The following is a 14535-nucleotide window of genomic DNA, read 5'->3' on the forward strand; positions in this document are numbered from 1 at the left end:
TTTTAGGTATAATTTATTATTTGTAAATTAAAATTTGTAGCAACTGCATCTTTATATAAATATTGGATCTTGAGGGCTCTTTGTGCCCAGTCTTTCCTTTATGCTTCTACCAAACAAAGGTTCTATTTTATTAGATCTTATGTTTCATCTTGCATATTGAGCAAGCAAGTAATGTCAAATCACAGAAAAAATATACTTATTCGCCCCACACAGATAAAGTGCATGTGTATGTTAAACATGCAAGACAAAATCTAAAGATTTAAGAAAACAGTATCTTATGACCTGATTCAAAAAAGTATAAAATACACAGTAACTGACATATGCATTATAGAGTTTTAAAATATATTAAAAAGTGAGGGGTAAGGGGTTATTGTTAGACTATACAAACCTTTAGATGAAGCTTCTGAAGGATGCGGGAGAGTAATCTAGGAAATTTGCCTGGGTCTATCATGTTAATGAGCAACACTGCTTTTTTAATGCTAAATAAAATGAAAGAGATCAGGTAAGTTTCCTAATGTAAACATATTGGCTTTAAACAATGTAGTACAAATATTTTTGTTTTCTAATGTTTCACACACAAAGCACACTAGTGCTATTGGCTTCTAACTTAAATTAATTTGATACTTGATACTTCAAACACAATTTATAAAAATTATAAAACTTCACAGAGAGAAACAGAACCAGTGTCCAAGTACTGTAAGGATCAAAACAGAAATAGATCCACCCACATCCTGGAAACCTCAAGAGGCACAGTGCTGACTCACTGGGGACACAGGCCCTGTGCCCCTGGCACACTGCGGAGTTTGGGTCCCAGCCCAGATGTCCCAGAGTTTTGGGAGGGGGTTGTCACTACCCAGGTGGCCCTGACACACTGGGGACTTCGGGCGGGGAGGGGGTCCAGCCCCAGTGGCCCGGCACACTGGGGACTTGGGAGGCACGGCGGTCCCAGCCCCGGCGGCCCCAGCACACTGGGGACTTGGGGGGGCAGGGGGTCCAGCTCCGGCGGCCCCGGCACACTGGGGACTTGGGGGGGCAGGGGGTCCAGCCCCGGCGGCCCCGGCACACTGGGGACTTGGGGGGGCAGGGGGTCCAGCCCCGGCGGCCCCGGCACACTGGGGACTTGGGGGGGCAGGGGGTCCAGCCCCGGCACACTGGGGACTTGGGGGGGGGGGGCGGCCCCAGCCCCGGCGGCCCCGGCACACTGGGGACTTGGGGGGGGGGGGGGCGGTCCCAGCCCCGGCGGCCCCGGCACACTGGGGACTTGGGGGGGGGGCGCGGCGGTCCCAGCCCCGGCGGCCCCGGCACACTGGGGACTTGGGGGGGGGGGGCGCGGCGGTCCCAGCCCCGGCGGCCCCGGCACACTGGGGACTTGGGGGGGGGGGGGGCGCGGCGGTCCCAGCCCCGGCGGCCCCGGCACACTGGGGACTTGGGGGGGGGGGCGCGGCGGTCCCAGCCCCGGCGGCCCCGGCACACTGGGGACTTGGGGGGGGGGGCGCGGCGGTCCCAGCCCCGGCGGCCCCGGCACACTGGGGACTTGGGGGGGGGGGGGCGCGGCGGTCCCAGCCCCGGCGGCCCCGGCACACTGGGGACTTGGGGGGGGGGCGCGGCGGTCCCAGCCCCGGCGGCCCCGGCACACTGGGGACTTGGGGGGGGGGGGCGCGGCGGTCCCAGCCCCGGCGGCCCCGGCACACTGGGGACTTGGGGGGGGGGCGCGGCGGTCCCAGCCCCGGCGGCCCCGGCCCACTGGGGACTTGGGGGGGGGGCGCGGCGGTCCCAGCCCCGGCGGCCCCGGCACACTGGGGACTTGGGGGGGGGGCGCGGCGGTCCCAGCCCCGGCGGCCCCGGCACACTGGGGACTTGGGGGGGGGGGCGCGGCGGTCCCAGCCCCGGCGGCCCCGGCACCCGGGGGGCTTGGGGGGGGGGGCGCGGCGGTCCCAGCCCCGGCGGCCCCGGCACACTGGGGACTTGGGGGGGGGGGCGCGGCGGTCCCAGCCCCGGCGGCCCCGGCACACTGGGGACTTGGGGGGGGGCGCGGCGGTCCCAGCCCCGGCGGCCCCGGCACACTGGGGACTTGGGGGGGGGGCGCGGCGGTCCCAGCCCCGGCGGCCCCGGCACACTGGGGACTTGGGGGGGGGGGCGCGGCGGTCCCAGCCCCGGCGGCCCCGGCACACTGGGGACTTGGCGGTGGGTCCCCAGCCCGGGTGTCAGGCTGGGGCGAGCCGGTGACGCGGGTACTCCTGGCTCCACCCTCCCCGCCGGGCCGGGGCTCCCCAGGCGCCGCTCTGCCGGGCGGTCTGTACCTGCCGCTCTCGGGGATGATGGGCGCTGCCATCCTGCCGCCGCCACCTGGTTCCGCCGCTAGCACCCGGCAAGGGGGGGTAGGCGGGGCGGACGGGAGCCCGGCAGGCTCAGCCGGCCCCGCCCCTAGTTCCGGGCGGTGCTGTGGGCGGCGCTGGCTGGGCAGCCGCCGTCCGCCAGTGACTGTCCTGACTCCTGCTCGCTGCCCGGCGGGAGGGGCCGGGGGCTGAGGCTGCTCGGAACCCGCCGCGCTGCGGATCCTGCTCTGTCCGCTCCTGCGGGCGCGGGGCCTGCAGCGTGGTTATCCGACCCCCGACCGTCCCCGCCGCGCTACAAATCCTGTTGAAAACGGCCGAGCACTGTCCCGCAGCAGGGTCTTGTGCTGTAACCGGCTGTTTTGGAGCGTAGCGTCCCGTGCGCGTGGTTGGGTGTTTGATTGCGGAGTCGGCACAGACACCTGGTTATCCGGGATAGCAGAGCCAATGCCAAGTATACAGAAACTGAGAGCAGAAGGAACCGACACAGGAGGTTTAAGAATCCCATGGAAATCTGGTATTTATACAGCTCGACGCTCTTCTCAAGCCTTGAACCCGGGTCCGACACTAAAGGGGAAACTGACTATAAACCAGAGGGAAATTGACTCGAGTGGTTTTGCTTGTCCAATCTGGGGGAAATGAAAACACAGCCGTACATTTTCAAAGGCAATTGCATTCTAAAAATTCTTTACATTGATATCATCTAAGGCCTTGTTTAGATTAGGATTTAAAGGTGTGTTGCTAGAACACGTTATCTGACACTTTCTAACTAAACCTAATTTCCCCCTACAGTTACTCACACCTTCTTTTCAACTGTCTGAAATGGGCCACTCTCATTACCACTTCAGAAGTTATTTTTCCTCCCTTGTCAATTGAATTGTCTCGTTAAACTGACCTCACACTTGTTAAGGCAACTCGCATCTTTTCATGTGCACCTCTACCCCAATAGAACACGACCAGATATAACACAAATTCAGATATAACTGGGGTAAAGCAGCAGGGAGCCCAGGGCCCTTTAAAGCACCACCTGAGCCCTGCTGCTTTACTTTGTTATATCTGAATTCATGTGGAGCCCCGGGGCCTTTAAATCACCACCTGAGCCCCACTGCCAGAGCTCGGGTGGTGATTTAAAGGGTCCAGGGCTCCCTGCAGTGGCTGGAGCACCGCGCCCTTTAAATCACTGCCAGGGCTCTTGCTGGTATGCTGTACAGGACCAAACCTCATATAACACAGTCTCACTTATAAGGTGGTGAGATTTTTTTGGCTCCCGAGGACCATGTTATATCGAGGTAGAGGTGTATTTATACCTGCTCCTGTATTTTCCACTCCATCTGATGAAATGCGTTCTAGTCCCCGAAAGCTTATGCCCAAATAAATTTGTTAGTCTCTGAGGTGCCACAAGGATGTCTTCTTGTTTTTGCTGATACAAACTAACACGGCTACCAGTCTGAAACTTGAAAAGGCTAAGCTTCCCTCTTGACTTTATCTCAACCAGTTTCATGTTCAGCACACGCTATCTATGGTAAACTTTTCAAATGTGTTAGTTAACTACAACATTTTAACACATGTTTTTATTCTAGTCTAGATACAACCAAATTCACTACCCCAGTGTGGGTGTGAAGAAGTGTCTGAGTCATCATGGTTGAAATCCTGCCATTAAAAAAAAAAAAATTGGTGTTCCTTAAAAGGCAGCTTTGAGAACATAAGAGGAGAGAAAGAGAAGATCATTCTCTTCTTTGGTAACTATAATCCTGTCCCTACATCATCTCTTCAATGTTCACATCAGAACCAGGCTCAGCTGGTGAAATTTGAGGCTGGTGTGGAACTTTATGTGCTGGCTGCTCAGGCCCTCCAACTCCCATTGATCACACCAGCTCCGCACCATTTTCAGACAGCACCTTTCTCCAGAGTTCAAGGCAGCAAGGAGATAAGCTTCAATGAATCTAGTACTTTCCACCAGACAATCTCCATTGCATCACCTCCTCCAGCACCCCTCCCAACAGTAGCAACTTCAACACCTTTCATTAGCAACAAGCCCTGTAGCACTACCTAATACAGGTGAGGGCATACTACAGCCCATGGGCCGGATCCAGCCCTTCGGGGCTTTCAGTCCAGCCCATGGGATTGCCATCCCTGTGGTGCAGCAGGGCTAAGACAGGCTCCCTGCCTGCCCTGTCCCCATGTCACTTCCAGAAGCAGCCAGCACCACATCCCTGCGGCCCCTGGGGGAGGGGAGATGGGTGGAACAGAGGGCTCGTGCACTGCCCCCCGCAGCTCCCATTGGGAGGAAGGGGAACCATGGTCGATGGGAGCTTTGGGGGTGGTACCCACAGGTGAGGGAAGCGTGTAGTGGAGCTGCCTGCCCTGCCCCGCCCCACCCCCAGGAGCCACTGCTGGACATGCTGGCCACTTCTGGGAGCAGGGTGCGGCCAGAGCAGGCAGGGAGCCTGCTTTAGCCCCGCTGTGCGCTGCTGCCGCCCTGGAGCTACTCAATGTTAGCAGCGCCAGGCTGGAACCTGCACCCCAACCCCCTGCCTTGAGCCCCCTCCCGCACTCCACACCCCCTCCTGCACCCTAATCCCCTGCCTTGAGCCCCCTCCCGCACTCCACACCCCCTCCTGCACCCCAACCCTCTTCTGCACCCCAACCCCCTGCCCTGAGCCCTCTCCCACATACCACACCCCCTCCTACACCCTAACCCCCTGCCCTGAGCCCCCAACCCCCTGCTTCACCATGCACCCTTCTTGCACCTCAACCCCCTGCTCCAAGCCCCATGCTATACCCGCACCCGTCCTGCACCCCAACCCTCTGCCTTGAGCCCCTTCCTGCACACCCCAACCCCCTGCCCCAGCCCTACTTGCATGGCCCTGCATACAATTTCCCCACCCAACTGCGGCCTTGGGCCAAAAACGCTTGCCCACCCCTGACCTAACATCACTATTTTACCCCCACCCAGAAACACACATGCCACCATTAAAGCAATACTTCTGAACCTACTAGCACTAAATGTATGTATGTGTTTTTATTTTAGGTTTATAAAATAGGCAATTGTAAAGCCTGGGTGCATTTATTATAATAAAAAAGTGAAAAAGCTGAAAATAACAGTTAAATGTGGTTGAAAAGGTTTGTGAGATATTACCAGAAAGGACTTGCCAGCAAATTGTAGAGACAATGATTTCAGAAAGAAGGCTGAAGTTGTTCGGACATGCAGTATGGATGTCAAGAAACTGTACTACTAGACAAGCCCTTGATTGGACGCCCTTTGTCAGAGGCAGAAAAGAGGAGGATAACACATGACACAGAAGAAAACCATTGAGAAGGATGCTGCTGTCATGGAAACAGACTATAACAGAGCAAAGAACATAACGTTAGACAAATGGAGGTGGAAAGATTGTGTTGCCTTGTGTGAGAAGGCACAAGAGCATCTAATATATAATAAATAACAAAAGATTATGGAACTGGAGTCATGGCAAGAAACCATGGCAGGTGCTGGAGTCAGATGGAGAGAGGTTGAGAATCCCTGGTCAAAGGAATTATTAATAATTTATGGAAAGCAACGTGTTAAACATATAGAGTGAAATCCTAGCCATGCTGAAGTCAATAGGAATTTTGCCATTGACTTCAGTGGGGCCAGAATTTCATCTTTCATATTTTAAAGGATAGTAGCGATTTAAGCAAATCATTTGTTCAGAACTCATTATATACTGCACCCTGGAAAAAAAGTCTTGAGTAAAATCACTGACCTTACCCCAACAGAGGAATTGAATTCTAAAGTGGAGAATTCCAGAGTGAGGGAATAACAGAATTCCCACCAAATATATTAGCAGGATTTAAATCCACAATCTCCTTCATGAAAGTCAACTATTTTTTCAAGCTATCCTATAAAAGATAATTAAATACATTTATTTAATTGCATTTATTTTTACACATTTTCATGTAACCCCATACAATCCTATGAACAGAGTAAAATCATATTAAAGTTGGCCAAAAAGTTAAGATTTCACACTAGCTCTACATGACTGGAGAATCTCAAAGATCAACCTTTAAAAGGACAAGGTAGATTGGAAATCCAGATAATTTTTTTAAAAAGGATTTCAATCTAGTTCAAGTACTACATATGCTCCACAATCTCCCTGCCAGTACTGGGTTTACAGTTATATTTTCCTAGGTTTAAAATGATTGTATCTCACCTATTACTGTATGAAAGACACACAAAAATAACAGGAAACTGATTAGAGAGAGTAAACAGTTAAACTATTTATACACAAAGGGCTTCAAACGCACAAAGTATAACTGAAAAGAGAAAAAAATCTTTTTTTCCCTCAGGTCTTTCATTTATACTCATTGTAGGTGTTTCATGTAACAATAGCTTTAAAAGTTCAGACATAAGTGGGATTTTTTAAATTGACAGTGTCCTTTGAATATGGTAGTTATTTTTCTTGGGTAGAAAAACATGATAAAAAATTGCACACCTATTCAAGTGATTTATTCATGCAATGTGATTAACAGATCTTTTCAAAACTGTTCCACCATCTAATAGTATATCGATGCCATAAAATTGCCCAGCTTTGTTGCTCTCGACATACTGCTGTAGATCTTGAAGAGACTGGGCAGCGGTGAGGCATTTTAATCCATCTACAGAAATCTTTTGCAGGATCAGGGTCCTAGGCATTATGGCTGAGATTTTAGGGAATTTAGCTAATGAACAGGGGGCTTCTAAATCCCTTGAACAGCTTTTTAAATCTCAGTCTCCATGACCACCTATGCCATACCATTCTCAGTTGTAGAATCATATATTCTGTTCTGTTGTAGGCTGTGATGCACAAGTACCTATAGACCCTTAAATACTGTTTTCCTATCATTTGCACAGAAATGTTTTACAGCCTGTTCTCTTTATTCAACTTTTCAGTTAGAATTCATGCAGGAATTTCCTTTGTGATTTTTAATTTTTAAAATACTCCTACAGAAGACAGAGGAAATACACATAATTAAAGATGCTTTGAAAAATGTTCATATTCATTGCTATTTCCAGGTCCAAAGTATCTTTTGGATCTGCCCCTCCCACAATTTGTTTTTCTCATTGTCATTCTGTACTCCCTCACTCCTTCTCTTTTCCTAACCCCTCATTTATCTTTCATCACTTGCCCTCTTCTGGCATTTTTCCTTATTTCTAAAGCACAATCTTGTATCCCTTATCTTGAACACACTATATTATCTCTTTAGTTCCGAATGTACACACATGAATATATTGAACTACTTAAAAATTGTTTTCAATATGCCATTTGTACAAGGCACCTGGCCCTAAAGGTTCACTGTGTAATCATCCTGCTACCAAGTAAAAATAAAATAATGTTTCACATGAACTTTCCCTTACAGCAACCAATTATGTAGCAAATGGTTTATGCAAAAGCATCTAGCAAACTATAAAGCTGTGAGGCAAGAGATAGCTTCTGAAAATAGCTACTAGGATTACCATGTTGTTACGGAACACCTCCAATCTTATATATTTGGAGTTCAAAATCTAGCTGGAAAAAAAAAACCCTCTTGTAAAATACATCTTAAATATATCCTCATTTTGGCTGTGTACATCATAAACAAGCATTGCCATTGTTGGTTTCTGTTGATGAACTATATATTATGTATATTTTTATGGGCTAGATTCTACTACCCTTACACTGAGTTATACCCTACTCTTTGAATAATTCCACTAAGACTACTTACAGAGTAAGATACTACACACACAACATGTACAAGGGTGCTAGAATGTGGCCTTATGTAAATAATCACTGTGTATTTCTAGGACTACATTGTGCATCTTTTACTCATGCAGGTGCGCATTAACTCACATGAGTAGTCCCTTTGAAATCAGTGGGACTACTCAAGTGAGTCAGTGCTTCACAATGTAAGGGTTGCATAATCTAACCTATAATCAAGAGCAGTATCTGCAGAGAATAATTTGTTCATAATGTGAACCTACATGTAAGACATGATCTTATGAGGGACCAAGGTCCATACACTCCCACCTGAATAGAGATGGCAGGAGCTCAGTACCATGCAGGAGCTGGCCCCAAGAGAACAATACAATTACTTTTATGGATGGAAAAAAAGGATAAAAACCTTTGCATATTTCATACCAAGGTCAAAATCAGAGTTGATGAAGTGCCAGTATTACATTGTAACAAATGTACAAAGGGCTGTTAGCCCAAATTCCACACATCTACTTTCCAAGTGGAGTGAGATCAGATATGGGTTACTGAAGCATGCATAATTTATTTGAAAATGCTAAAGATTATGTCTAGTGTGCCAAAGTGAGAATCTACAGACTAAGCATTGTCTTTGTAACAAGATAAGAAATTCAACAGAAGTAGGATATTATGATTCTGGTGAAACTATTTATCTAGGGCATTTCTCTGGTTTGGGGCTAGAGTCCTTAATCTGGTTTGAAAATAGTGCTTGAGCTCAGTTTTGCTCTGTTAGAGGGTGTTAAAGGGATCAAGAAAGTTGCCTGGAAAAGGCTTCAAAGCATAGTAGGTTTTTTGTTACTGCAGAGTCTGGTGAACGTTAACTATAGAGTTCGTTCCTCAACAGATGCTGACATGTATAAGTTCAATAACAGGATGGATTAATTTTCCTCTAAATGATGGAGTGGATCTGACTGGCTTCTAGCCAATATACAGAAGTTTATTTTAAACCAGAAGGAATGGGTTAGTGGTCTAAGCATAGGATTGAAATATCTAGACACTCTGGAGCCACAGATTTGAATTCTCTCAAAGCTGACAGTCCTTCATCCTTCTTAAGCACTATAAATAAATTTAGTACCATACAATTTACTGGGTGAGAATCTTTTGGACAAGACTGTAAAATTAGGCTCCATGTGGACAGGATCATATGACACTTTTCATATAAATGGGGGGGTTCTCCATCACCTGCTGTTTTACAGTATGCCAAAGACCATTTGGCTGCTATCCTCCACTCCAGAGGTGCTGGTATATGTAAACACTGTTATTTAAAGTATTTTTGGATCCTTTGGGTGGAAGAAATTATCTAAATAATACTACTAAACTCCAATAAATAACTTTTCTCCCAGAGATCTCCAAGTGTTTAATGAAAAAAAATAAATATGAATATCTCAATTTTATAGATGGGAAAACTGAAGCACAGAGGTGAAGTGACTTGCCCAAGGTCATACAGTGAGTCAGCAGTGTTTTTACATGAGCTATCATGAGCATGCTTTTTTTTTTATCTGCTTGTCATTTTAGACATTACTATATTTATAAAATGCAATGTGCCAGATCTTCAGCTTGTGTAAGTCCCAGCTCCATTGATTATAGTGGAGTTACAATGATTTATGCTACAGATCTGGACATGTGATTAAATAGCAGTTATCTTCAATTGCTAAATATCCTCAGTACGATGAAAATGTGAAGCTGAGACCCAAACAGAAACTGAATCACACAGTGGTTCTATTTTATTCTCCCAGTTGTCAAGACCATAAAGGTGGAATTTGCTTAGCTGCTCTTTGTGGTCATATAGACTTTAGACAACACAATACACAATACACTGTCAGAAAAGCAGCTGTGTGTGCAGGGAATAGATATGCTAAGTATAATGACAGTATAACACGTTTAACTTCTATAATTTGAAGTGAGAGAGAGAGAGAGAGAAAGTGCGTATGTGTGGACAGACCTGCGGGAGTGGTCCAGAGATGGTCTCCCCCCCATCCCCATATTTTTTTGAATTAGCCTTCCAGAACAAAGTTATTCCAAAAGGCAAAATATTTGCTCTTTAAAAATATTTTTAGGAGGCAAAAAAAGGATTTATTACTATTATGAGAAGGGGTGGTTTTGCAGGAAGCAGGAAAATTATCCAAACCTTCCCTTTAAGTTGCTGACAGATTTTAACTAAAGATCACCTGCAAGTCCCTTCTAACATGGTACTGAATATTTGACATTTAACTACACAAAGCCAATAGGCAAGTGCCTAGGTTTTGTTTTCCTATTGTTACTACTTGTTTCTTACAGACATCAGTCACTGAGTTTCACTATCAATAAATAATGGATGCTTGACATTTTGTAGTTTTGTTTTCTGCAACTGTGCTCATGTGATTTAAACTTGTGCACTGACTGCTGCTCATTCTGCATACAGGAAACAGTAGAGGGAACATTGTTTGGAAACAGGTAGCACCAGCTTCAAATTGTGTCGTAGTTCCCTATATACCGTGATATTATTTTTATTACCCTTTTCCTCCCTCCCCCTTCCTTTTTATTTCTTACAACCACAGAGCAGGAGCTGTCTTTCACTCAGTATTTGTATGTGCCCAGTAGAATGGAGTCAAAATCCATTTTAGGATTTCAAAGTGTTACTAGAAGACAAATAATGAACCTGTAAATGGATTTCTCTGTAGATTTACATTATTCTGGTTTTTAATCACTTGCTTCAGGGATTTACTTAACAAGGGTAATCTGTGTCTAGCTGAATCTGTCCAAGAGAATGTTCATTTTCTTCCATGGCTCTGGAGCAGCACTACCAGGGATGAAAATCCCAGGTTTCCGGGGTCCCCCGCTCAGGAGTAACCCAGCCACGAGGGCTAATAGCAGCAATGAAACTGCCATAAATCATGTAAATTAGGGGCTATCAAGTGATTAAAAAAAATTAATCGTGATTAATCACACAATTAATTGCAGTTAATAATAAATGGAATTCTATTTAAATATTTTAGATGTTTTCTACATTTTCAAATATATTGATTTCAATTACAACACAGAATACAAAGTGTAAAGTGCTCACTTTATATCTATTTTTGATTACAAGTATTTCCACTGTAAAAAAAACAAAATAGTACTTTTCAATTCACCTAATACAAGTACTGTAGTGCAATCTCTTTATCATGAAATTAAATTTACAAACGTAGAATTATGTACAAAAATACTGCATTCAAAAATAAAATAATGTAAAATTTTAGAGCCTGCAAGTCCACTCATTCCTACTTCTTGTTCAGCCAATTGCTCAAATAAATTTGTTTACATTTGCAGGAGATAGTGCTGCCCAGTTCTTGTTTTCAATGTCACCTGAAAGTGAGAACAGGGGTTCTCATGGCGCTGTTGTAATCAGCCTTGCAAGATATTTATGTGCCAGATGTGCTAAAGATTCATATGTACCTTTATGCTTCAACCACCATTCCAGGGAACGGGTTCTGCTCCATAACAATCCAAAGCAGTGCAGATCAACACATGTTCATTTTCATTATCTGAGTCAGATGCCACCAGCAGAAGGCTGATTTTCTTTTTTGGTGGTTCAGTTCTGTAGTTTCTGAATCAGAGTGTTGCTCTTTGAGACTTCTGAAAGCATGCTCCACACCTCGTCCCTCTCAGATTATGGAAGAGACTTCAGATTCTTAAACCTTGGGTTGAATGCTGTAGCTATCTTTAGAAAGCACACATTGGTACTTTCTTTGCGTTTTCTCAAATCTGCAGAAAAGTGTTCTTAAAATGAAGAACATGTGCTGAGTCATCATCCGAGACTGCTATAACATGAAATATATGGCAGAATGTGGGTAAAACAGAGCAGGAGACATACAGTTCTCCCCCAAAGAGTTCAGTCACAAATCTAATTAATACCTTTTTTTCTTTAAATGAGCGTCATCAGCGTGGAAGCATGTCCTCTGGAATGGTTGCCGAAGCATGAAGGGGCATACGAATTTTTAGCATATCTGCCACGTAAATATTTTGCAATGCTGGTTACAAAAGTGCCACGTGAGTGGACTTGTAGGCTCTAAAGTGGTACATCATTTTGTTTTTGAGCAGTTATGCAACAAAAAAATAAAATCTACATTTGTAAGTTTCACTTTCACAACAAAGGGATTGCACTACAGTACTAGTAGTGAAATGAAATGAAGTGAAATGAAAAATACTATTTCTTTTGTTTATTTTACAGTGCAAATATTTGTAATTAAAAATAATACACACTTTGATTTCAATTACAACACAGAATACAATATGTATGAAAATGTAGAAAAACATCCAAAATATTTAATAAATTTCAATTAGTATTTTATTAATAGTGCAATTAAAACTGTGATTAATCATGATTAATTTTTAATCGCAATTAACTTTGAGTTAATCTCATGAGTTAACAGCGATTAATCGACTGCCCTAATGTCAATTTTAGTCAGCAGCTGCTGTGGTTCTAGGGAGCATATTTCCTTTCAATAGCACCATGTGTCAGAGTTTCCAAAACATATATTTTTTACCGTTTCCAGTTGATGGGAAATTTCCAAAAATGTTTTATTCCAAATTGAACTGAAACCAAATTGCAAAATTTCCCACAAACTGGAAATTCCAAGTTTTGGCCAGCACTACTTATATCACCCCGTCATTGTACTATATAGTCACAGTTATATGACCATCAACGAAGTATTAAAAATAATAATAATAATCTGTCTTCCTTCACATCCTGGAAGAAGAAACAGTTTGATTAGTTTATAGGGATTCTGTTGTTGTGGATGTTTCTATGTGAGCAAGAATGTTTATTTACCTCTAGTAATTGTAGTCTTTGAGATATTTTGTCCATATGTATTCTAGTTCTGCTGTGCCTGTGCCCCATGCATATGAGTGTGGAATTTTTTTTGAAGAGCAGTGTCTGTTGGGACCATGCCTGGATGCTGCGTGCCCTCCAGCACCCCATAACCAAGAGCATAAAGGACCATTCAGTTACCTCTTTAAAACAATTGATACAGACCTCCAAAGTAGCGTGGAAGGAGGGCAGGTCATGGAATACATGTTGACATCACATCTTGAAGACCCACAGTTACTGTAGGGTAAATAACCATTCCTTCGAGTGATTGTCCACATCAATTCTACTTCTAGTGACTCACAAGCACTAATCCCAATTCTTCGAGGTGGATGGCCAGAGTCTACTGAATCAATAACTGTAAGACAGCTCTGCAAAGCAGGCATCAGTACTGGCTCCCTCTACCAAGAAGCAGAGCTGGGCAAAGATGAATTGAACTCCAGGTAGATGATCCACAAATCTCCAGGATGGAATCCCTCTTAGTAAAACTCAGAAGCTGCTTGAGATCTGATGAAAAGGGCCCTGATCTGTGTAGGGGGGGCCCAAGTGTCCAAGGGACGAGGAAAGTGCCTGTGCTGGATCTCCTTTTGGAGCACACACTTGGCACTTTTTGTTTTGTTCTGTAGCAAAAAGGCCTATCCTTGGGTGTCCCCACTTGGAGGAGATGTCATGTAGAACTGAATCCTTTACTGACCACTCATGATTGTCTGAGTATTGTCTGTGAGTTGATGTACTAGGGTGTTTTGCAATCCTCAAAGATGTAGCGCCACATCATCTCTCTTTGAGAAGTGGAACCTTCTTTCAGGAATTTTGGATGGCCCAAAGCATCTTAGAGTGTCACTGAAGTGTAAGATGTGGACAGCTCTGGAGCCAACAGCTTTTTTGTGGAGGCTAGTAATGTTGACTCTGGCTGGTTGGTTACCGCTAGGACACCTGATACCATGAATCTCATGGGTACCAAGCAGGTCAGTTCCAAAGTTGTTTCATCCACATCCAGGAACATGATATGGATCACAGAAGATGAAGTGCTCTACTGTCACTGCCAGGTGTTTTGGTGCTGGTGCATTGGCATTGGTGGGGAGCCAAGAAGCTTCTTCAAATGTCACCCAGGTCATCTGGAGACCCTTGGGGGCCAAGATATCAGCAGGACCCATTTGGGGCATGAAACTGCTTCCGGCTTTGGATCTACTCAGAGCTGAAGAGGGAGATCTGTGACTCCAGTCACCCTGAGAGTGGTGCTCCTTCCTTCCTCTCCTTTCATAGGAGAGGGTTGGAAAGGGGAGGGAATCTCTTACTGACTCCATAGTCAAGGAGTTGGAGGAGTGAGACTTTCTTGCCACCAAATGAGCCCAGGAGTACTGGGTGGTTCTCCGGCTTACCAGAGCAATCACTGGGATGGTCTGGTCAGGATAGGTGGTCTTCTCTTCTTTGGGAACCAAAGAGGTCTTCGTAGATTTCTCTAAGAGAAAGAGCTTCAGCTGGGATTCCCTCACTTTTGTGGGCCTTTTCAAAAAGAAGCAATATATAGAGCACTTGTGTGGTACATGTGCTTCACCAAGGCAGAAGCTGTAGAGTATCCATCACTGATAAGAATGGCTGCCTCACAGGAAGGACAGGATTTGAATCCTGGAGA

General features: G+C 45.6%; 1 protein-coding gene across 3 annotated transcripts in view; it reads right to left on the bottom strand.

The window, feature by feature from the left end:
* The window catches only part of COMMD10 (COMM domain containing 10), a 156582-nt gene extending 154178 nt beyond the window's left edge, over window positions 1–2404 (bottom strand). For all 3 annotated transcript variants that reach the window (XM_030566541.1, XM_030566543.1, XM_030566542.1), the window contains exons 1-2: window positions 2301–2404; window positions 389–479 (exon numbers count right to left, since the gene is read on the bottom strand). In XM_030566541.1, the coding sequence (XP_030422401.1) occupies window positions 389–479; window positions 2301–2332 (123 nt within the window). In that variant the 5' untranslated portion in view covers window positions 2333–2404. The remainder of the gene's footprint in view (window positions 1–388; window positions 480–2300) is intronic.
* Between the last annotated feature and the right edge of the window lie 12131 nt (window positions 2405–14535).

Source organism: Gopherus evgoodei, chromosome 6 (genome assembly GCF_007399415.2).
Source record: "Gopherus evgoodei ecotype Sinaloan lineage chromosome 6, rGopEvg1_v1.p, whole genome shotgun sequence".
Classification (NCBI taxonomy): domain Eukaryota; kingdom Metazoa; phylum Chordata; order Testudines; family Testudinidae; genus Gopherus; species Gopherus evgoodei.